This window comes from Pristis pectinata, chromosome 5, assembly GCF_009764475.1.
Source record: "Pristis pectinata isolate sPriPec2 chromosome 5, sPriPec2.1.pri, whole genome shotgun sequence".
Lineage (NCBI taxonomy): Eukaryota > Metazoa > Chordata > Chondrichthyes > Rhinopristiformes > Pristidae > Pristis > Pristis pectinata.
The window spans coordinates 4,468,357-4,492,303 of record NC_067409.1 but is presented as its reverse complement, the minus strand read 5'-3'; the positions used below and the strand labels follow the sequence as shown (position 1 = coordinate 4,492,303).

The 23,947-nt window shown below is 48.4% G+C and overlaps 1 protein-coding gene across 1 annotated transcript in view; it reads left to right on the top strand.

Annotated features, from left to right (window-relative positions):
* Positions 1–23,947, top strand: part of LOC127570215 (uncharacterized) — a 57,513-nt gene that overhangs the window by 21,509 nt on the left and 12,057 nt on the right. Inside the window, exons 12-18 of the mRNA XM_052015503.1 lie at positions 4,575–4,691; positions 9,556–9,654; positions 13,281–13,376; positions 14,898–15,026; positions 17,410–17,436; positions 19,019–19,078; positions 21,894–21,956. Of these exons, the coding sequence (XP_051871463.1) occupies positions 4,575–4,691; positions 9,556–9,654; positions 13,281–13,376; positions 14,898–15,026; positions 17,410–17,436; positions 19,019–19,078; positions 21,894–21,956 (591 nt within the window). The remainder of the gene's footprint in view (positions 1–4,574; positions 4,692–9,555; positions 9,655–13,280; positions 13,377–14,897; positions 15,027–17,409; positions 17,437–19,018; positions 19,079–21,893; positions 21,957–23,947) is intronic.

Sequence of the window (23,947 nt, the reverse complement as noted above, 5' to 3'; positions counted from 1 at the left end):
TTATTGCATCCGGTGCTCCTGGTGTGGCCTCCTGTTCATCGGTGAGACCTGACACAGATTGGGTGACCGCTCCGTTGAGCGCCTTCGCTCCGTCTGCCACAACAGCCAGGATCTCCCGGCGGCCACCCACGTCAATTCCACATCCCACTCCCACACTGACATGTCTGTCCACGGCCTCCTCTGCTGCCACGCTGAGGCCAGGCGCAGGTTGGAGGAAGGTAGCGGTTAGTGTAACGCTTTACAGCGCCAGCGACCTGGGTTCAATTCCGGCCACTGTCAATAAGGAGTTTGTACGTTCTCCCCGTGTCTGCGTGGGTTTCCTCCGGGTGCTCCGGTTTCCTCCCACATTCCAAAGACGTAGGGGTTAGGAAGTTGTGGGCATGCTATGTTGGCGCCGGAAGCGTGGCGACACTTGTGGGCTGCCCCCAGAACACTCTACGCAAAAGGTGCGTTTCACTGTGTGTTTCGATGCACATGTGATTAATAAAGATATCAATCAATATTCCCCCTTGGGAGTCTCCAACCTGACAGCCTCAACATCGATTTCCGGCAACCCCACCACTTCTTTGTCTCCCCCCCCACCACCCCCCCCACTTCCTTATTCCTGTGGCTCCCTTCCCCCGCCTTGGTGACCTGCCCATCTCCTCCCCTCCCCCATCCTTTACTCCATGGTCCACTGCCCTCTCCTACCGGATTCCTCCTCCTTCAGCTCTTTGCCTCTTCTACCAATCACCTCTCAGCGTCTTACGTCCTCCCCCCTCCCCCACCCACCTACCTTCCCCCTCGCACCTGAACTCACCTATCCCCTGCCTGCAGGAGTCTTCGCAGTGTGGAGGAACAGAGGGATCTTGGGGTCCACGTCCATAGATTCCTCAAGGTTGCCACGCAGGTCGATAGGGTTGTTAAGAAGGCATATGGTGTGTTGGCCTTCATTAGTCGGGGTATTGAGTTCAAGAGCCGCGAGGTGATGTTGCAGCTCTATAGAACTCTGGTCAGACCACACTTGGAGTATTGTGTTCAGTTCTGGTCCCCTCATTATAAGATGGATGTGGAGGCTTTAGAGAGGGTGCAGAGGAGATTTACCAGGATGCTGCCTGGATTGGAGAGCATGTCTTATGAGGATAGGTTGAGCGAGCTAGGGCTTTTCTCTTTGGAGAGGAGGAGGATGAGAGGTGACTTGATAGAGGTGTACAAGATGATGAGAGGCATAGATCGAGTGGACAGTCAGAGACTTTTTCCCAGGGCAACAATGGCTAACACAAGGAGACGCAAGTTTAAGGTGATTGGAGGAAGGTATAAGGGGGATGTCAGGAGTAGGTTTTTTACACAGAGAGTGGTGGGTGTGTGGAACGCACTGCCGGCAGAGGTTGTGGGGGCTGATACATTAGGGACATTTAAGAAACCCTTAGATAGACACATGAATAATAGAGAAATGGAGGGCTGTGTGGGAGGGAAGGGTTAGATAGATCTTAGAGCAGGATAAAACGTCGGCACAACATTGTGGGCCGAAGGGCCTGTACTGTGCTGCAGTGTTCTATGTTCTATGCGTGTGCTCCTCCCCCTCCCCCCACCTTCTTATTCTGGCTTCTGCCCTCTTCTTTTCCGGTCCTGATGAAGGGTCTCAGCCCGAAACGTCGACTGTTTACTTCCCTCCATGGATGCTGCCTGACCTGCTGAGTTCCTCCAGCACTTTTTGTGTGTGTTGCCCCAGATTCCAGCATCTGCAGAATCTTTTGTGTCTCGACATTGAAACCAAAGTCAAAGTCGAGTTTATTGTCAGATGCACAGGTCCACGTGTGCCCAGGTGCTATGAAAAACTTACTTGCAGCAGCATCACAGGCACATAGCATCATGTAAGCAGCATTCACAAGAAAAACATAAACCTAAATAATACACAATTTTTATAATAAAGAACAAAATTAGAACAAAAATAAGTCAGTTTTAGTGCAAACTGATCATAGTGTTGCTGTACTGGGGTAGTGATTAGGGGTGTGTCGGTTGGTTCAAGAACCAAATGGTTGAAGGGAAGTAGCTGTTCCTGAACCTGGTGGTGTGGGGACTTCAGGCTTCTGTACCTCCTGCCCGATGGGACCTGTGAGAAGATGACACGGCCCGGATGGTGGGGATCTTTGATGGTGGATATTGCCTTCTTGAGGCAGCACCTCCTGTAGATACGACAGTGGGGAGCACTTTGGGACCAGTGACCACAGTTTTATTCGTTTTAGATTAATATGGAAAGGGACAAATCTGGTCCGCAAGGCAAATTTTGACTGTATTAGACAGGAACTTGCAAAAGTTGATAGGAGTAGGTTGTTTGTGGTCAAAGGGACCTACGGCAAGAGAGAGGGGGGTTTAAAAGTGAGATATCGAGAGTTCAAGGTCCACGTGTTCCTGTTTGAGTGAAGGACAAGGCTGGCAGGAGTAGGGAACCCTGGATGATGAGGGATATTCAGGCCCTGGCCGGGATAAAGGAGGCATGGGTCAGGTACAGGCAGCTAGGATCAAGTGAATCCCTGGAGGAGTATGGGGGATGCAGGAGTGTAGTCAAGAAGGAAATCAGGAGGACAAAAAGGGGGCACGAGACAGCTTCGGCAGAGAATATTAGGGAGAATCCAAAGAGATTTTATGCATAAAGAATAACCAGAGAGAGAGATAAGATAAGATATCTTTTATTAGTCACATGTACATCGAAACACACAGTGAAATGCACCTTTTGTGTAGAGTGTTCTGGGGGCAGCCCACAAGTGTCGCCACACTTCCGGTGCCAACATAGCATGCCCACAACTTCCTAACCTGTACGTCTTTGGAATGTGGGAGGAAACCGGAGCACCCGGGGGAAACCCACGCAGACACAGGGAGAACGTACAAACTCCTCACAGACAGTGGCAGGAATTGAACCCGGGTCACTGGAACTGTAATAGTGTTACGCTAACTGCTACACTACCGTGCCTGCCCATTAGGATAGGGCCCCTCAAAGACCAAAGTGGACATCTTTATTTGGCGCCGCAGGAGATGGGCAAGGTTCTCAATGAGAATTTTTGCTCTGTTTTTACCATGGAGGAAGACATGAAGACTTTGGACCTTGAGGGGAGAGATTTAATAGGAACTTGAGGGGCAACTTTTTCACCCAGAGGGTGGTCAGTATATGGAACGAGCTGCCGAAGGAAGTGGTTGAGGAAGGTACATCAACATTCAAAAGGTACTTGGACAGGTACATGGATAGGAAAGGTTTAGAGAGATATGAGCCAAACGTGGGAAAATGGGACTAATTAAGATGGGAATCTTGGTCAGCATGGACCAGCTGGGCCGAAGGACTGTAAAACTCTGTGACTCTATGAAATAAACACTTTCAAACCCACAATCTGGGAGCGTTAGAGAGGCTCAGGTCAAAAGAGCCATAACATGGAGGCAGACCCAACAAGTCTGCACTGACAACAAAGCACTCAATTCACACTCATCCTATTTAATCTTATTTTATCAGTTACAGTTATGGGCAGAGAAATGGCAGATGGAGTTTAATCCGGGCAAGTGTGAGGTGTTACACTTTGGGACATCAAATGTAAAGAGGCAGTATACAGTTAATGGCAAGTCCCTTAATAGTTTTGATGCACAGAGGGTTCTAGGGGTCCAAGTCCAAAGCTTCCTGAAAATGGCAGTGCAAGTAGATAGAGTGGTAAAAAAGGCATACGGCATGCTTGCTTTCATCGCTAGGGACATCGAGTATAAGAATCAGGAAGTCATGTTGAAGCTGAATAAAAATTTGGTTAAGCCACACTTGGAGTATTGTGTGCAGTTCTGGTCATCCCATTACAGGAAGGAGGTGGAGGCTTTGGAGAGGGTGCAGAAGAGCTTCACCAGGATGTTGCCTGGATTAGAGGGTATGAGCTATAAGGAGAGGTTGGACAAACTTGGGTTGTTTTCTCTGGAGTGTCGGAGGCTGAGGGGAGACCTGCTCAAAGTTGATAAAATTATGAGGGGCATCGATAGTCATAGATAGTAGGCAGTCAGAGGCTTTCTCCCAGGGGAGAAATGTAGAATACCAGAGACGTAGTTTTAAAGGTGGGGGGAGATAGTTAAAAGGAGATGTGCAGGGCAAGTGTTTTCCACACAGAGAGTGGTGGGTGCCTGGAATGCGCTGCCACACATGGTAATTCAAGCCGACGTGGTGTTTAAGAGGCTCTTAGATAGGCAGATGAATGTGCAGGGAAGGAAGGGATACGGACCATGCGCAGGCAGAAGGGATTGGTTTAAGTAGACATCATGCTCAGCACAGACATGGCGGGCCGAAGGGCCTGTTCCTGTGCTGTACTGTTCTGTGTTCTGTTCTCCCCAACATTCCTATGAACTTGCCTCCAGATCCAACCACTCACCTACACTAGGGGCTACTTACAGTGGCCAGTAACCTACCAACTCAATCACAGGGAGAGCGTGCAAACTCCACACAGACAGCGCCAAAGATCAGGATCGAACCTGGGTCACTGGAGCTGCGCCCCTGTGTTCCCTCTGTTAGGATGTTATACCCTGAATCAGGGAATCTGTGTCCTCTGATCTTTAAATTCTGCATTTAATGGCAGATCACGGCAGAAAATTCCCAGAAGATTACAAGATGCTCAGAAGAAGGGAGAGAACTCCAAGAAAAAGACCGTCTGTCCCGGCCGGTACAGGGTACGAGGCCAGCGTTGGGAGGAGAGGTGAGATGCCTGGGGTTTTAATGAATTCGGGGATGAAATGTTTCTTAGTCAACAGCATGGTGTGTCGCTGCACTGGACGAGCAGTCTGCTTGAAACAGCAGGTGGGAATGGTGGGCCGAAGGGCCTGTATGGTGGGCCGAGGGGTCTGTTTTGTGCTGTATGGTTCTATGGTTGTGCTGTATGGTTCTATGGAATGAGGGAGGCGCAGTGTGATAGAGTCACAGTGAACCCACTAATGACGAAGGCATTCACACAAAGCGCGCAAAGACCCGATGGCTGTTTCTTCAAAATCGGTAAATTATATGGGTAAATTTGTTTATTATAAATTGGTTTATTATTGCCACATGTACCAAGGTACAGTGAAAAACTTTTGTTTTGCATGCTATTAATACTGATCAATTCATTACATCAGTGCTTTGAGGTAGTAGATAAGATAAGATATCTTATAAGATATTACAAGTTAAAACAATAAGAGAATGCAGAATAAAGTGTTCCAGTTACAGAGAAAGTGCAGTGCAGGCAGACAATAAGGTGCAAGGTCATAATGAGGTAGATTGTGAGGTCAAGAGTCCATCTTATTGTACAAGGGAAACATTCAATAGTCTTATAACAAGCGGGATAGAAGCTGTTCTTGAGCCTGGTGTTACGTGCTTTCAGGCTTTTGTATCTTCTGCCTGATGGGAGGGGGCAGAAGAGAGAATGTCCGGGGTGGGTGGGGTCTTTGATTATATTGGCTGCTTTACCGATTGAGTGAGAAGTGTAGACAGAGTCCATGGAGGGGAGGCTGATGTCCGCGATGTGCTGGGCTGTGTCCACAACTCTCTGCAGTTTCTTGCAGTCACGGGCAGAGCAGTTGCCGTACCAAGCCGTGGTGCATCCAGATAGGATGCTTTCTATGGTGCATCAATAAAAATTGGTGAGGGTCAAAGGGGACATGCCAAATTTCTTTAGCCTCCTGAGGAAGTAGAGGTGCTGGTGAGATTTCTTGGCCATGGTGTCTACATGGTTGGACCAAGACAGGCTGTTAGTGATGTCCACTCCAAGGAACTTGAAGCTCTCAAACCTCTCGACCTCAGCACCATTGATGTAGACAGGTGCATGTACACCACCCCCTTTCCTGAAGTCAACTACCAGCTCTTTTTGTTTTGCTGACGTTGATGGAAAGGTTGTTGTCATGACACCATGTCACTAAGCTCTCTATCTCCTTCCTGTACTCCGTCACGAACTTCAACCCTAATGTGGAGAGTAATGTGGAACTGAATTTATTGTAAAGAGAGGCAGACACACAAGAGACTGCAGATGCTGGAATTTGGAGCAACACGCATGCTGGAGGAACTCAGCGGGTCAGGCAGCGTCTGTGGAGGGAAATGGACGGTGGATGTTTCAACTCGAGACTGTCCATTTCCCTCCACAGATGCTGCCTGACCCACTGTGTTCCTCCAGCAATTTGTTCTTTGCTTATTGTAAAAAAAAATTGGATACTGTAAATGCCGCAGTGAGCTCTCCACTGGGTGACTTGTTCTGGAATGTTTCAGAATGACAGAACATTGACAACACAGAGGCAATTCAGCCCATTACATCTTTGCTACTAAAAAGTGAGTCACCCAGCCTGACACCACCTTCCAGTGCTGCATCTGAAACATTGACCGCCTGCTTTTCTCCACGGATGCTGCCTGGCCTGCTGAGTTCCTCCAGCATCATCGTGTTTTTCATCTAGATTTCAGCATCTGCAGTCCTTTGTTTCTCTAGTACTCCAATTCTCCAGAGCCCTACTCTATGACAAGAGATATTCTACGTCTCTTGTCAGCTATGGTTCCTTCACTCGACCATCCTTGCCCTGCATCAATGGGACAATCCTATCCTGAACCCCACGCAAGGACTCCCTAAACAACCTCCACATTTCCACTGTGCACTTCCCCAAGAACATCTGTTCCCAATTTATGCTCCCAAGTTCCTGCCAAGTAGCATCATAATTCCCCCTCCCTCAATTAAATACTTTCCTGTATCATCAGCTCTTATCTATCTCCAAGCCAAGCGTAAAAGTCAAGGAGTTATGGTCACTGTCTCCAAAATGCTCTCCCATTGAAAAATGTGAAACCTGGCTCATTGCCTAGTACCAGATCCAGAGTGGCCTCTCCTCTAGTTGGCCTGTCTACATACTGTGTCAGGAATCCTTCCTGGACACTCCTAACTAAATTCTGCTGCATCCAAATCTTTTGCAAAAGGAGGTGCCAATCAATATTAGGGAAGTTGAAATCACCCATGACAACAACCCTGTTGTTTGCACCTTTCCAGAATCTGCCTCCCGATCTGTCCCTCAGCATCTCTGCTGCTATTGGGGGGGGGGGGTCTGTAGAATACTCCCAATAGAGTGATCGCTCCCTTCCTGTTTCTGACTTTCACCCACACTGACTCAGTAGACGATCCCTCCGGGACGTCCTCCCTTTCTGCAGCTGTGACACTGTCCCTGATCAGCAAAGCCGCTCCCCCACCTCATTTACCTCCCTCCCTGTCCCTTCTGAAACATCTAAACCCCAGAACATCCAGCAGCCATTCCTGCCCTTGCGACAGCCAAATCTCTGTAATGGCCACCACGTCATAGTTCCATGTACTTACCCATGATCTAAGTTCATCTCCCTTGTTCCTGACACTTCTCTCATTAAAATAGACACACTTCAGCCCATCCAAGTTAAGAGAGTCTGGAGTCACAGGCCAGCCCACAGAAGGGCAGCAGTGAATCAGACTGACACTGGCTTCTTTTTAAATACAAGGTTTATTTAATAGTTTGGATGTTAAAATCCCTACTTGTTGAGGTGGGATTTTGGGCTTTGGTCACTGGTCTGTGTGAATGGTCCAGAACTCTCTCTGCTAGTTCAGTAACAGCCAATGTGCTGTTGTAATTCCGAACAGACCCCACAAGGGCCTGGGAACTGAAGCCTGTGCAATAAACAGGTCAGTAATGGTGAATAAGATAAGATAATATAAGATATATTTTATTAGTCACATGTACATCAAAACACACAGTGAAATGCATCTTTTGCATAGAGTGTTCTGGGGGCAGCCCGCAAGTGTCGCCACACTTCCGGTGCCAACATAGCATGCCCACAACTTCCTAACCAGTACGTCTTTGGAATGTGGGAGGAAACCGGAGCACCCGGAGGAAACCCACGTAGACGTGGGGAGAACGTACAAACTCCTTACAGACAGCGGTGGGAATTGAACCTGGGTCGCTGGTGGGAAAGTGGTCTAAAGACAGAGAGCAGTTGTTCCTTAGACTGGAGGTTGGTGAACAGTGGTGTTCCCCAGAGGCCATTCTTCAGCCTTCTGCTTTCTATATATATTTAGATAAATGTGTGCAAAGTGAAATTTCCACATTTGCAGATGCCACACAGTTTGAAGGTGTGGAGATCGGTAATTGGTTTATTATTGTCTCATGTACTGAGATACAGTGAAAAGCTTTGTCTGCGTGCCATCCAGACAGATCATGCCATACATCAGTACATCAAGGTGAAAGGTGAAAAAAATACAGAATATAGTGTTAAAGTGCAGGTTAACAAATAAAGTGCAAGGGCCACGGCGAAGTAGATTGGGAGATTGAGTTCATCTTTAGCGTATGAGAGGTCCGTTCAAGGCTCTGGTAACAGCGGGATAGAAGCTGTCCTTGAGTCTGGTGGTGCGTGCTTTCAAACTTTTGCACCTCCTCCTGACAAGAGAGGGGAGAAGAGAGAATGTCTGGGGTGGTCCCGCTCTTCCGGGAAAGGGCCCCTCCCACCCCAGACATTCTCTCTTCTCCCCCCTCCCATCAAGCAGAATAAAGATGGACCCTTGACCTCACAATCTACCTCGTTATGACCTTGCACCTTACTGTCTGCCTGCACTGCACTTTCTCTGTAACTGTTACACCTTATTCTGCATTCTGTTATTGTTTTCCCTTGTACTATCTCGATGTACTTATGTTTTGAAATGAACTGTATGGATGGCATGCAAAACAAAGTCTTTCATGTCTCTCATTACACGTGACAATAATAAATCAATTACCAATTACTTTGATTATGTTGGCTGCTTTCCCGAGGCAGTGGGAAGTGTAGACAGAGTCAATGGAGGGGTGACTGGTTTGTGTGATGGACTGGGCTGTGTCCACAACTCTCCGCAATTTCTTGCAGTCACAGGCAGAGCAGTTGCCGTACCAAACTGTGGTGCATCTGGCTAGGATGCTTTCTATGGTGCATCTGTAAAAATTGGTGAGGATCAACGGGGACATGCCGAATTTCCTGAACCTTCTGAGGAAGTAGAGGCACTGGCGTGCTTTCTGTTGCAGGATCACATGGGCAGGATTAAATGAGCAGGAAAATGGAAGAAATTATGAAGCATTACACTTCGGAAAAGGAATGAGATGTTCTGAAGGATGATCAGGGACAGAGGGACCTGGTAACGACACCAGATAAATCCAATTCAAGAACAGCTACTTCCCTTCAACCATTCAGTTCTTGAACCAACCGGCACAACCCTAATCACTACAGTTTAGCAACACTGACCACTTTGATCACTTTGCACTAAGATGGACTGTTTTTTTTTGTTCTAATTGTGTTTCTTTCTTGTAAAACTTGTAATGCTTAGTTTATGTTTTTCTTGTGAATGCCGCTTATCTGATGCTAGGTGCCTGTGATGCTGCTGTAAGTAAGTTTTCATTGCACCTGTGCATATATGTACACATGACAGTAAACTCGACTTTGATTACAGTGTTTACCACATCCACAGCACTTCAGATCAGTGCTATATGTTTGTGTCTGGTTGGTGGTGATGTTCAATGTGTGCTGTTGCCAGAGTTACAGAGGCTAATGCTACTCTCTGCCTCTTTTGACAGTGCAAGCAAGTGTGGGCTTGGGTGTGCCGAGTATTGATCCCAACAACCTGGCGGTAAATCTGATGGCTTCGTCTCAGGACCAGGATGATGATCCATTCAGTGAGTCAGCAAAGTACTCATTTTCCACAGAATGTTTCTAAGGGAGCACAGAGTTCCACAGAGTTATCTGTACCCTGGCACTACGATGTGTAGGAAATATTTAAGGCTCCTTATTCCAATTTCTGTCCAGTCTGGGCTCATATAAGATATAAGATTTCTTTATTGGTCACATGCACATCAAAACACACAGTGAAATGCATCTTTTGTGTAGAGTGTTCTGGGGGCAGCCGCAAGTGTCGCCGCGCTTCCGGCGCCAACATAGCACGCCCACAACTTCCTAACCCGTACGTCTTTGGAACGTGGGAGGAAACCGGAGCACCCGGAGGAAACCCATGCAGACACGGGGAGAATGTACAAACTCCTTACAGGTAGCAGCCTGAATTGAACCTGGGTCGCTGGCACTGTAATAGCGTTACACTAACCGCTACACTACCGTGAATGTTATTCTCAATCCCACACACAATCCAGTTAGGAGGCAGTCCTGTTTTAGTAGCCAGTGGGATGAGCAGCAGGCATTTGTTGCTCATTCTACAGAGTTCTGAACAGTAATGCATTACAACTGTCTGATACAATGACCTGCTAGACCTTCAGAGAGTAACCGGGATTCAGCCCTGTTCCTAGGGACTGGAACCATGCCAATCTGAGCCAGATTCTCTTCTTTGCAGCAAAGGGGTCCCATATTTTGCCTCAATCCATTGACACTGAAAGTCCAGAAAAAGATTGCAGATACTTGAAATTTTAAACAAAAACAAAAAATTGCTGGAAGTGGTCATCAGGTCAGGCAGCATCTGTGGAGAGAGAAACAGATTCAATGCCTCAGGTTAAAGATCTGAATAACCATGTTCTGACAAAGGGTCTTCAATATGATTCATTAACTCTGCACCTCTCTCCACAGATGCTGCCTGACCTGCTGAGTGTTTCCAGCATTTTTTGTTTTACCTTCAATGCCACATTTTGCAATTCCAGTTCTTTTGTTTCGAGATTCATTTTTAACTAAATACTAATTAACCAGGCAGAGGGAAGATTAACCTGGAGACACAAGAGACCACAGATGCTGGAGTTTTCCTGTCAGGTTAACATTCTTTGAAAAGCAAACTGTTGGAGGAACCCAGCGGGTCGAGCAGCATTTGTGGGGGGAGGAAAATTGCCGACGTTTTGGGTCGAGATCTGAGGCAGGGTCTCGACCTGAATGATGGACAATTCTTCTCACACCCACCACAGATGCTGCTTGACCCACTGGGTCCCTCCAACAGTTTGCTTTTTGAAGAATGTTACCCTGACAGGAAAACTGGTGTTTTCCCTACAGTGGGATGTGAGCTGTAGTGTGTATTACTGAGGCACCGTCCGGTGACTGGAAGGTGTGTGAGCTTGCTGTTACTCCCCAGGAGGACATCACTCACCCTCCTTGCCCCCCAACTCCTCACCAGTACTTCACAGCCAATGAAATAGTTCTGAATCACCCCCAGTGCTGCGGTGTTGGGGACACAGCTTGTGGGAAAATTCATCCCTTGTTGTCAGTGAGGATTTGCACGGTAGTGTAGCGGTTAGCATAACGCTATAACAGTGCCAGCGACCCAGGTTCTATTCCGGCCACTGTCTGTAAGGAGTTTGTACGTTCTCCCCGTGTCTGCGTGGGTTTCCTCCGGGTGCTTCGGTTTCCTCCCACATTCCAAGGACGTATGGGTTAGGAAGCTGTGGGCATGCTATGTTGGCGCCGGAAGCGTGGCAACACTTGCGGGCTGCCCCCCAGAACACTCTACGCAAAAGATGCATTTCACTGTGTGTTTCGATGTGCATGTGACCAATAAAGAAATCTTATCATTATGCCCAAATGTTCCACTCAGTGCTGGGCAGTCAGTCCAGCTATATCCTTATTTATCTTTTGCCTGCCTTTCTGACACAGTTAAATTGCTTAACTGTTCTATTTCAGAGGGCAAGTTATGTACTGCACTTTATGCTGGATCTGGTGTCAGCTGTAGAGCGATCGGGTGAAGGTAACACCATCCTGTCTCTGATTATAGAACATAGAACAGTAGAGCACAGGAACAAGCCCTTCAGCCCACGCTGTCTGTGCCGTCCATGATTCCAATCATACTGCACATCTGCCTGCACATGGTCTATATCCCTCCATTCCTGTTCATGTGACTTTCTAAACAATTCTTAAATGCCCCTATTGTATCTGCCTCCACCATCTCCCCTGGCAGCCCGTTCCAGGCACCCACCACTCTCTGTGTAAAAAAAACTTGATCGCACATCTCCTTTAAACTTTCCCCTCTCACTTTAAACCCATGATCTCTAGTATTTGACATTTCCACTCCAGGGAAAAGACTGACTGTCCACCCTATCTCTGCCTCTCATAATTTTATAAACTTCGATCTGGTTTCCCTCAGCCTCCAGAGAAAACAATCCAACAATCATATTGTGGACGTTTTCATGGCCACCAGTACACTCGTGAGCTTTGAACTTCAGGCCAAAGAGTCATGGTGTAATGGAGCACAGGACCAGACCCTTCGGCCCACCATGTCCATGCTGCCCGTCGTACCTAGCTGCACCAATCCCATTTACCTGCGTTGGGTCCATAGCCTTCTATGCCTTGGCAATTCATATACCAGTCTGGATGCTTCGTAACTGTTGTGAGGGTCTTTTCCTCCACCATCTCCTCAGGCAGTGAGACCCAGAGTCCAACACCCTCTGTGAAAAACTTCGCCCTCAAACCCCTTCTAAACTTCCACCTTAAACCTGTGCCTTAAACCTTTGTCACCCCTACCATGGGAAAAAGATTTTCACTGTCTCCCCTATCTGTCCCCCTCATAATCTTATACACTTCTGTCAGGTCCCCCCCTCAGCCTCCTCCATTCCATGGAAAACAAGCCCAATGTATCCAGTCTCTCCCCATAACTAAAGCCCTCCAATCCAGGCAACGTCCCGGTGAATCTCCTCTGCACCCTCCCCAGCACAATTACAACCTTCCTATTGCTTCATGTATGAGGAGCGTTTGATGTCTTTGGGCCTGTACTCGGAGTTCAGAAGGATGAAGGGCGATCTTATTGAAACCTACTGGATAGAGTGGACGGGGAGAGGATGTTTCCATCAGTGGGAGCATCCAGGATCCGAGGGCACAGCCTCAGGATAAAGTGACGTCCCTTTAGAACTGAGATGAGGAGGAATTTCTTCAGCCAAAGGGTGGTGAATCTGTGGAATCCGTTGCCACTGAGGGCTGCGGAGGCCAAGTCACTGGGTGTATTTAAGGCCGAAACTGGTAGGTTTTTGATTGGTAAGGGGGGGTTAAGGTTTGTGAGGAGAAGGCAGGAGAATGGAGTTTAAATAAAATCAGCCATGATTGAATGGCGGAGCAGACTTGATGGGCCGAATGGTCTAATACTGCTCCTATCTTGTAGTCTTATAGTGTAGTGACTGCAGGTTTGGCCTAACTAATGGTCTATTACACATATAAAATAGATATATTTACAAAAGTAAGAGAATTTAGATTTCCTGGTGATCATATTATATTTATATGTCTCCAGGACTCAGGATAACTAGTCCAGAGACATTACCATCCCATACAAGAAAGCAAGGAGTTTTTGTACTTTGACTAATCAGGTTTGCATGAATTATTTCTCCAACAGAAGTATCGTGCAGGCGGAAAAAACTGCCAAGGCTCAGTGGTAGTGAAAGACCTTCCAGGATGAGACGGCAGTCTGGTTCAGGCATCCGAAGACCAGGTACATCAGATAACATCGGCACATTAAGGTGGTGCTTTAGGAAGGTGGCTAGCCTGTCCGAGACGTGAAGCAGGGCCCGGTGCCGTCTCTGAGGAGCAGTGGCAATGTAGCTCAGGGTGCAGGGCAGATAACAGCAGGGTTGGGACTGAAGGCACAGGCAACTGCACTGATTCTTCTCCACTCAGAGACCAAGGAGACACCAGCAGCTTGTATTTTCTGGAGGATTCCAACTGCAAAAGCTTGGGAAGGGTCATTACAAAATCTACAGAGGTGTCCCACCCAACAGCTGCCTGTCCTAACAGGTGAACTGGTTCAGTCAAATGGCTTAAAAGACCAGTTTGTTCAAATGTGACCTACAGACCTGAGGAATTAAAGAGGGAACAGGTACTGTGGGCAGAGTAAGGTATTGGTATTGGTTCATTATTGTCCCATGTACCAACACACAGTGTAAAAGCTTTGTTTACATGCCATCCAGACAGATCATTCCTTACATAAGTACATTGCGGTAGTAAGTAGAAAACAGGTTGGTAAATTGGTTTATTATTGGTATTGGTATTGGTTTATTATTGTCACTTGTACTGAGGTACAGTGAAAAGCTTGTCTTACAAACCGATCGTACAGGTCAATTCATTACACAGTGCAGTTACATTGAGTTAGTACAAAGTACATTGATGTAGTACAGGTAAAAACAATAACAGTACAGAGTAAAGTGTCACAGCTACAGAGAAAGTGCAGTGCAATAAGGTGCAAGGTCACAACAAGGTAGATCGTGAGGTCAGAGTCCATCTCATCATATAAGGGAACTGTTCAATAGTCTTATCACAGGGGGGTAGAAGCTGTCCTTAAGCCTGGTGCTACGTGACCTCAGGCTCCTGTATCTTCTACCCGATGGAAGAGGAGAGGAGAGAGAATGTCCTGGGTGGGTGGGGTCTTTTACATGTACATATTGTCACATGTACAAAGGTACAGTGAAAAACTTGTGTTGCATATCATCCATACTGATCAATTCATTACACAGTGCATTGAGGTAGTACAAGGGAAAACAATAACAGAATGCAGAATACAGAGAAAGTGCAGTGCAGGCAGACAATAAGGCCATAATAAGGTAGATTGTGAGGTCAAGAGTCCAATTATTGTACTAGGGAACCGTTCAATAGTCTTATAACAGCGGGATAGAAGCTGTCCTTGAGCCTGGTGGGACGTGCTTTCAGGCTTTTGTATCGTGTTACAGTTACAGAGGAAGTGCAGTGCAGGCAGACAAATGAAGTGTGAGGGCCACGGTGAGGTAGATTGGAAGATCAAAGGTTCATCTTTTAGTGTTTGACAGGTTTGTTCAAGAACCTGATAACAGCGGGATAGGAGCTGCCCCTGAATCTGGTGGTCTTGAGCGTTTGTTCCCTCTGCTGGAGGGGAGAGCGGAGAAGAGAGGATGACCGGGCTGGGAGGGGCCCTTGATTATGTTGCATTGGGACAGTTGAAGAGCTAAAGTTCACCTGAGTTATTCTATTTAAATATCGCCAGCTATGAGAAGAGCTGCAAGGCGGCCTGATGCAAATGCCCAGAATGTTCCAACGCCATTGCAAACGTCATTCGCTCTGCTGCCCCACAGCCCCACACCCAAGGCAGGAACATGTCCCATTGCAAGTGCAGGTGAGCCTTTACATAGAACATGGAACAATGCAGCACAGGGCAGGCCCTTCGGCCCACAGTGTTGTGCCAAACCAATTAAACTGATGTTTCCAAACTAATCTAATCCCTCTTCCCCACACATTGGCCGTATCCCTCCCCTCTCTATGTGCCTATCTAAGGGTCTCTTAAATGCTGCTCTGCTATCTGCCTCTGGTGAGACTGCACTTGGAGGATTGTGTGCAGTTCTGGTTGCCCAGCTATAGGAAGGATGTTAAGATGAAAGGGTGCAGAAAAGATTTAGCAGGACGTTAGTGGGACCAGTAAGAGGGCTGGTTCTAGGCTTGTCTATAGAGTGCATGTGGGAGGCAGGAAAATGGGAGCAGACAGTGCGGTGGGACTTGTGAAAGCAGGGACCTGGTGACTCGAGAAGTTCACTCTGTGGATGCTGGAAAGTCAGAGAACCAAGGGAAATGGGGGAGATGCTCATCTGGTCCGGCAGTGATGGTGAAGGAGTTAATGTGTCAGTGAGGTGGGGTATCAGTGAGGGAGGGGCATCAGTGAGGAGGGGTTTCAGTGAGGTGGGGGTATCAGTGAGGAGGGGGTATCAGTGAGGTGAGGTATCAGTGAGGTGGTGGTATCAGTGAGGAGGAGTTTCAGTGAGGAGGGGTATCAGTGAGGAGGAGGGTATCAGTGAGGTGGGGGTATCAGTGAGGAGGGGGTATCAGTGAGGTGGGGTATCAGTGAGGGAGGGGCATCAGTGAGGAGGGGTTTCAGAGAGGTGGGGTTTCAGTGAGGGGGTTTCCATGAGGTGGGGTATCAGTGAGGTGGGGGTATCAGTGAGGAGGGGGCATCAGCGGGGAGGGGTTTCAGTGAGGAGGGGTATCAGTGAGGAGGAGTATCAGTGAGGTGGGGTCAGCGGGAGTCAGGTCACTGTGTGAGGAGTCAGTCAGTATTCTCGACACGATTCTCCTGTGAAAGACCTGGGGCAGCGCAGCGGAGTGGACCAGCATCCTCTGCCAGCTGGGATGTTGTGGACTCTTCCAGTGATCTTGCCAGCCACTTGTGCAGGACGGGTCTCCAACTGTTGCAACCACCCACCGTGAAAACATCTTCACTGGTTCACCTCGAACCCCGTATCATACCTTCGTGGTACTCCTGCCTGTAGTATTGTTTTGGCAGCCCCGGATTTTTCCTGTCACCTGACTGATTTTGTACATACAGCCACTTCTCTGAATTTTCTCTGTGACTTTGAACCTTTTGCCTGTGGTTAGATGGAGAGAACTACACTTGCCCTCCCAGCACTCGTCAATCTCTGATCGCCAGGAATGGCCCCTGCTCCTCACGCCAGGGGCCTCCGTCCTGGGAAGTGTCCCACATGTTCACTCAGTGGTGGAGTGCAGGGTACAGGTCTCCCATTTCTTCTCAGTAACATTCCCAATTTGGGGAGGTGGTTGGAGATGAAATATTGATAACTCATGGGTAAAATTGACCAGGCCTACTCCTACTACTCGCAGGCAGCCTGCAGTCTATTGCAATTTACCATAGAATCATAGAACAGTGCAGCACAATATAGGCCTTTCAGCCCACAATGTTTTGTCAACCTTTAAACCTCACCTAAGACTATCTAACCCCTTCCTCCCACATATCCCTCTATTTTAAATTCCTCCATATGCTTATCTAGCAATCTCTTGGACTTGACCAATGTACCTGCCTCCACCACCGCCCCAGGCAGCGCATTCCATACCCCAACCACTCTCTGGGTAAAAAACCTTCCTCTGATATCTCCTTGAACTTCCCACCCATTACTTTAAAGCCATGCCCTCTTGTATTGAGCATTGGTGCCCTGGGAAAGAGGCGCTGGCTGTCCACTCTATCTATTCCTCTCAATATTTTGTACACCTCTATCATGTCTCCTCTCATCCTCCTTCTCTCCAAACAGTAAAGCCCTAGCTCCCTTAGTCTCTCCTCATAATGCATACTCTCCAAACCAGGCAGCATCCTGGTAAATCTCCTCTGCACCCTTTCCAACGCTTCCACATCCTTCTTATAATGAGGCGACCAGAACTGGACACAGTACTCTAAGTGTGGTCTAATCAGAGTTTTGTAGAGCTGCCTCACTACCTCGCGACTCTTAAACTCGATCCCATGACTTATGAGAGCTAACATCCCATAAGCTTTCTTAACTACCCTATCCACCTGTGAGGCAACTTTCAGGGATCTGTGGATAAGGACCCCCAGATCCCTCTGCTCCTCTACACTGCCCAGAATCCTGCCATTCTGTCATATGTTCTATTGCATATTACATTACGTTGTATTATATTGAATAATAGACAACATTGCATGTTGATTGCATTTTGATTGATTGTCATAATTTGAACTGAATTCCATTCTCTTTCTGTGGCAGACAATAGTCTTCAGAGACTGGGGGCAGGTGAGTGGCAGCAAAGCAGGACTGTGGTTCTAGTCTGATTATAAGTCTCACGATGCAACACTTCAGGGCTAAGAATGTGGCCTGCATGGTGGAACAAACGCTGCCGAAAGCCAAGCAGTTCTTTGTTTCTGCAGAACCACCTGTTTTGTTTTAAACTCTCTGGGTAATTTAGAGACCGTGGCGTTATCAGAATCAGCTTTATTATCACTGCCTTACCTGAGGTGAAATTTGTCGTATCATCCACATCAGCTCAGCACAACTTGGGACTTTCCCTGCCTTTTCAACAAATTTGAAAAATGCTTCGGCAACTATTCAACAGACTGAAAATCTGTTTGAAGAATAAAAATGCTGGAAAAACTCAGGAGCATCTGAAGGGAGAGAGAAAGATGCTGGAGTTTGATTAATCCTCCCATCCAAAATGGAGGGAGAGAGGAGCAGGGAACCGCTGAGCTGTTGGTCTGACGCCAGTGGTGGGGGGAGATACAGGAACGGATAATAAAAGAGGTACTGATAGAAAGTCTTGAGCAGAGTTAAAAGACTGAGCAGAGTTAGCATGGGGTTTGGAAAGGAAAACCACGTCGGTTAATGAATCACCAGTGTTTCCAGCATGGTCTGTTTTTTTTTATTTCAGATTTCCAGTATCTGCAGAATTTTGCTTTTCAAATGCCGGCCAATCACTTCTCTGTACGTGACTGCTCATTCCATGTTGCATTGAAGTAGCGACTGGAGCTCAGGCTGTGGGCCCCGTCCGTCCCCCAAGATGGCCCTCGGGGCCTCTTGCCTCCTCCGTCGACGGCCAGAATGTGGGGTCTGACGACCGGAGTGTTCACCGTCTCTAAAGCCGTCCCTTCCAAAGCCCAAGGATCAAGGAAGGAAGGAGTTGGTGGGCGAGGGAGGAGCGATATTGGGAAGTGATGTTGAGGGGGTACAGGGCAGGTATAGGAGCCGATACCAACAGAGGTACTGACAGAAAGTCTTGAAAAGAATTAAAAGAAGGGTTAGCACGGAGTTAGGAATGGAAAACCATGCTGGTTACGGATACCTGGTCCAGTGTGACCAGCGCAGGACGGGAGGGGCTCACCTGATCCCATGAGGCACCATCTCTCCTTGTCCGTAGAGTCATCGAGTTATACAGCAGGAAAACAAACCCTTGGCCCAACACATCCACAACCCCTCCCCGTGTGAGTCCCCTCCCCATCCGCACCCCCTCCCTGTCCACGCCCCCTCCCCATCTGCACCCCCTCAGGTCTTCACCCCCTCTGGTCTGCGCCCCCTCCCCTCTCCCACTACTGCATGTCAACACCAATTTGATGAACTAGAGACACAGGAGATTCTGCAGATGCTGGAACCTGGAGCAACACACAGAATGCTGGAGGAACTCAGCGGGTCGGGCAGCGTCTGTGGAGGGAAACGGACAGTCGACCTTTTGGGTCCAGTCCCAATGAAGGGTCTCGACCTGAAACATCAACAGTCCGTTTCCCTCCACAGATGCTGCCTGACCCGCTGAGTTCCTCCAGCATTCTGTGTGTTTGATGAACTGTGATGTTTCCTTACTGAATTCCACTCTCCGTCTCGATGGCAGCGGCTCCAGCAGCAGACACGGTGATCATACCACATCAGGAGCTGCAGAGACAAGGTGCAGGTATGTCACAAGACACACAGACTCCTGTCCTGGACTGATACCTCTGGGAGCCAGTGTCTGTCACTGCCTTACAACACGACAGTGAAATGACCTGCTCTCGGCAGGGCAACAATAAACATCGATGGCAAATTAGGAACTGCAAGTCAGGGCATCAGCGGTTGTTTTACCTGGCCTCACTTGGGAATGAAGAGGTATTGGTATTGGTATTGGTTTATTATTGTCACTTGTACCGAGGTACAGTGAAAAACTTGTCTTGCATACCAATCGTACAGGTCAATTCATTACACAGTGCAGTTACATTGAGGTAGTACAGAGTGCATTGAGGTAGTACAGGTAAAATCAATAACAGTACAGAGTAAAGTGTCACAGCTACAGAGAGAGTGCAGTGCAATAAGGTGCAAGGTCACAACAAGGTAGATCGTGAGGTCAGAGTCCATCTCATCATATAAGTGAACCGTTCAATGGTCTTATCACAGTGGGGTAGAAGCTGTCCTTAAGCCTGGTGGTACGTGCCCTCAGGCTCCTGTATCTTCTACCTTATGGAAGAGGAGAGAAGAGATAATGACCCGGGTGGGTGGGGTCTTTGATTATGCTGGCTGCTTCACCAAGGCAGCGAGAGGTAAAGACAGAGTCCAAGGAGGGGAGGCTGGTTTCCGTGATGCGCTGGGCTGTGTCCACAACTCTCTGCAGTTTCTTGCGGTCCTGGCCAGCACAGTTGCCGTACCAAGAGAGGCTGAATCAGCACAGAAAGAACCTACCCAGGATCAATTGTCTCATTACTACATATATAGAATTATACAGCACAGAAACTGGCCATTCAGCCCAACTCATCCATGCTGACCAAGGTGCTAATCCCAATTTGCCTGTCCCAGGTACAGGGCAGACACGGTAGTGTAGCAGTTAGCGTAACACTATTACAGCACCAGCGACCCGGGTTCAATACCAGCCGCTGCCTGTAAGGAGTTTGTACGTTCTCCCCGTGACTGCATGGGTTTCCTCCAGGTGCCCCGGTTTCCTCCCACATTCCAAAGGCATACGGGTTAGGAAATTGTGGGCGTGCTATGTTGGTGCCAGAAGTGTGGCGACACTTGCGGGCTGCCCCCAGAACACTGCACAAAAGATGCATTTCACTGTGTGTTTCGATGTACATGTCACCAATAAGGATATCTTATCTGCCCCGTCAGGCTCAGTTTGACCTTAGGACTGGGTCAGTCACAGAAGTCACATATCTAACCCTTCAATACCATAGCAAGGGGTGCTGAAACTAATTGAGTGGTTGAGGGCCAGAGGTTCCTGGGAGTCAATGGGGCTGTTGTGTTTCTTGAAGGAGGCTTTGGGCACATCATAGAACATGGAGCGGTACAGCACAGGAACAGGCCCTTCAGCCCACAATGTTTCTGTCTCTCTTGTTCTTAGGTATATAAAATTATCAGGGGTATAGATAGGGTAGATGGTCACCGTCTTTTTCCCAAGGTAGGGGGAGGCCAAAACTAAAGGGCATGGGTTTAAGGTGAGAGGGGAAAGATTTAGAAGGGACCTGAGGGGCAACTTTTTCACACAGAGGGTGACGGGTATGTGGAACGAGCTGCCAGAGGAAGTGGTAGAGGCGGGTACAATTACAACATTTAAAAAATATTTGGACAGGTACACAGATAGGAAAGGTTTAGAGGGACATGGGCCAAACGGAGGCAAACTGGGATTAGCACCTTGGTCAGCATGGATGAGTTGGGCCGAATGGCCAGTTTCTGTGCTGTATAATTCTATATACGTAGTAATGAGACAATTGACACAAGGAAGTTGTAGCAGGAAGATGGGTGAGGACATTTTTATACTCCAGTGGGGATTCTGCTACCAACACAAGAAAGTCAAGAGTATACATCAAGCTTGGCCACTTTAGTATCACACACCATAGCTTCTGATTAACTAAACCTGGTGGATGGGTTACAATTAAGAAATCAGCCAACCCTTCTCTATTCCAAATTTACACTGTCTAAAAATTGAAAGGCTTTTCTGGGCAAGTTCCATTTTTGGGGGGAATGGGGGTGGGGGTGGGGGGGTAAATTGGTTTATTATTGTCACATGTACTGAGGTACAGTGAAAAGACTTTGTTTTGCATGCCATCCATACAGATTGTTTCATTACAACAGTGCATTGAGGTAGGACAAGGGAAAACAATAACAGAATGCAGAATAAAGTGTTACAGTTACAGAGAAAGTGCAGGCAGACAATAAGGTGCAAGGCCATAACGAGGTAGATTGTGAGGTCAAGAGTCCATTTTATCGCACTAGGGAACCATTCAATGGTTTTATAACAGCGGGGTAGAAGCTGTCCTTGAGCCTGGTGGTACATGCTTTCAGGCTTTTGTATCTTCTACCCGATGGGAGAGGGGAGAAGAGAGAATGTCTGGGGTGGGTGGGGTCTGTGATTATGTTGGCTGCTTTACCGAGGCAGTGAGAAGTGTAGACAGAGTCCATGGAGGGGAGGCTGGTTTCCGTGATGCGCTGGGCTGTGTCCACAACTCTCTGCAGTTTCTTGCGGTCCCGGACAGAGCAGCTGCCGTACCAAGCCATGATGCACCCGGATAGGATAGGGGGTGGGTGGGGGAAGGATCAGGACTCACCCATCAGCATTGGGAATGACTGACCAGCCCAGTGTGACCCCAGCATCCTGCATTCCCTTTGCCACGTTGTGTCCACTTCCACTGTATGGGTGGGTGGGCGCAGCAGTGAAACAGACCGGGCCTCGAACAGCCGCTCTCTGTTACTTGAATGGTCACAGTTTAAACTTAATCCGTTTTCTCTCTCTCTCTCCCCAGCAGCTGCTGCAGCACCAGACCTGAGTTTTCAATCACAGCAAGGTCGCCCGAGACGGCCGACAGGTGAGTGGGCGTACTGGTCTGACAGGAGGGACTGACATCGGGTGTGCTGGTCTGACGGGACCTCATTAGGTGGCCATTCATGGGTCCAGGCGGGGGGCAGTCGAGGGCTCTGCCCGAGGTGATTGCCTGACGCTCTACTTGGGTTATGTCCGTGCCCCTGTGTCCCTGGAGAAGGAGCACGCGGTATCCACGTGTATATTGGGGGATCTCTGGGACTGGTGGGCACCACAGGGGCTCGAGGGCGTTCTGGATTGGCATGACCAGGATGGACTTGGGGACCTGAGTTACAAGGAGAGGTTGCGTAGACTAGGACTTTATTCCCTGGAACGTAGGAGATTGAGGGGTGACCTGATAGAGGTGTATAAGATCATGAGGGGCATAGACAGGGTGAAAGCACAGAGTCTTTTTCCCAGGGTGGGGGTGCCAAAAACAAGAGGGCAGAGCTTTAAGATCAGAGGCGAGAGATTTAAAAGGGACATCAGGGGCAGCTTCACACAGGGGGTGGTGCATAATTTGGAATGAGCTGCCAGAAATAGTGGTTGAGGCGGGCACATTAGCAACGTTTAACAGCCATCTAGATGAGTACATGGATAGGAGAGGTTTAGAGGGCTATGGGCCAAACGCAGGCAGATGGGACTAGCTCGCTGGGCAACGTAGTCGGCGTGGACGAGTTGTGCCGAAGGGCCTGTTTCCGTGTTGTGTGACTCTGTGACTCTGACTGTGTTATAATTTGAAGCTCTTGACTGTAAATAATACGAATGGTGGAACAGTGTAGTATTGTAATGGTGCGATGCTGTAATCACTGAACACACCTCCTTTGGAAAAGGAAGGAAAGACTGCCCCTCATCTTGCCTCCACCTCCTTCTCCCAGTCCACAGGTGAGACCCAAAGCTCTGAATCACCCATCAATTTAAACATCCATCTCACTCCCACCCTGACGTCTGTCCTCCGCCTCCTGATAACATAAGATATCTTTATCAGTCACATGTACATCGAAACACACAGTGAAATGCATCTTTTGTGTAGAGTGTTCTGGGGGCAGCCCGCAAGTGTCACCACACTTCCGGCACCAACATAACACGCCCACAACTTCCTAACCCGTACGTCTTTGGAATGTGGGAGGAAACCGGAGCACCCGGAGGAAACCCACACGGGGAGAACGTACAAACTCCTTACAGACAGCGGCCGGAATTGAACCCGGGTCGCTGGCGCTGTAATAGCGTTACACTAACCGCTACACTGACTATGTTCTATGTTCACTACATCTTCCAGTAAAGCAATGCCTAGAATTTAATATGCCCCCAGCAAGGCCAGTTTTCCGGATCTAAATCCCCAAGCCATTGCCGTTTTCCCCACCCCCGATCCTCCTCCACCGGAAGTTCTGGGCTCCGATGCCTTATCAGGCCTGTGGAGGACCACGGAGACACAGTTCAGCCATGGAACCATTCAACTGGGCGTCGGGTGCACTGGAGGTGAGAGAGTGGGCCTGATCAGGTTGTTACCTCAGTTCCATACCTTCCCTGTGCACACAATTGGGGCACTAGAACTGAAATGTGTGGATCCGGTACAGAAAGTCAGGAGCATAAGGGCCGGTCTCTCGACCTTACGTTCTCCCCTGGTCTCGTACCTCCCAGTGTGCTGGTCATGGACACCCTTTCCCTGCTCAGCACCTTCCCAATCCCAGCTGTCCACCCACAAATCCAGCAGCATCTGTGGAAAGAGCTAACCTACAACAGACCAGGGGAAGAAAGAAAATACGTTAGGTTTAAGTTGGAGGGGGCTGGATTGGGCAAAGGGAGTATAGGGTGGAATATAGTATAGATAGGGTGAGGCCAGGGTTGCCATGGAGCTAAGTCGTCAAGGACTAACTGGGAGCAGTTAGAGAGAGAATAAGTAGAACAAACAATATGAGATGAAGGCAGTTAGAGGATAAGAATCCAAACAAAGGAATGTGAAACGGTATAATGTGGCCCCACAGGTCAGGTCAGGCT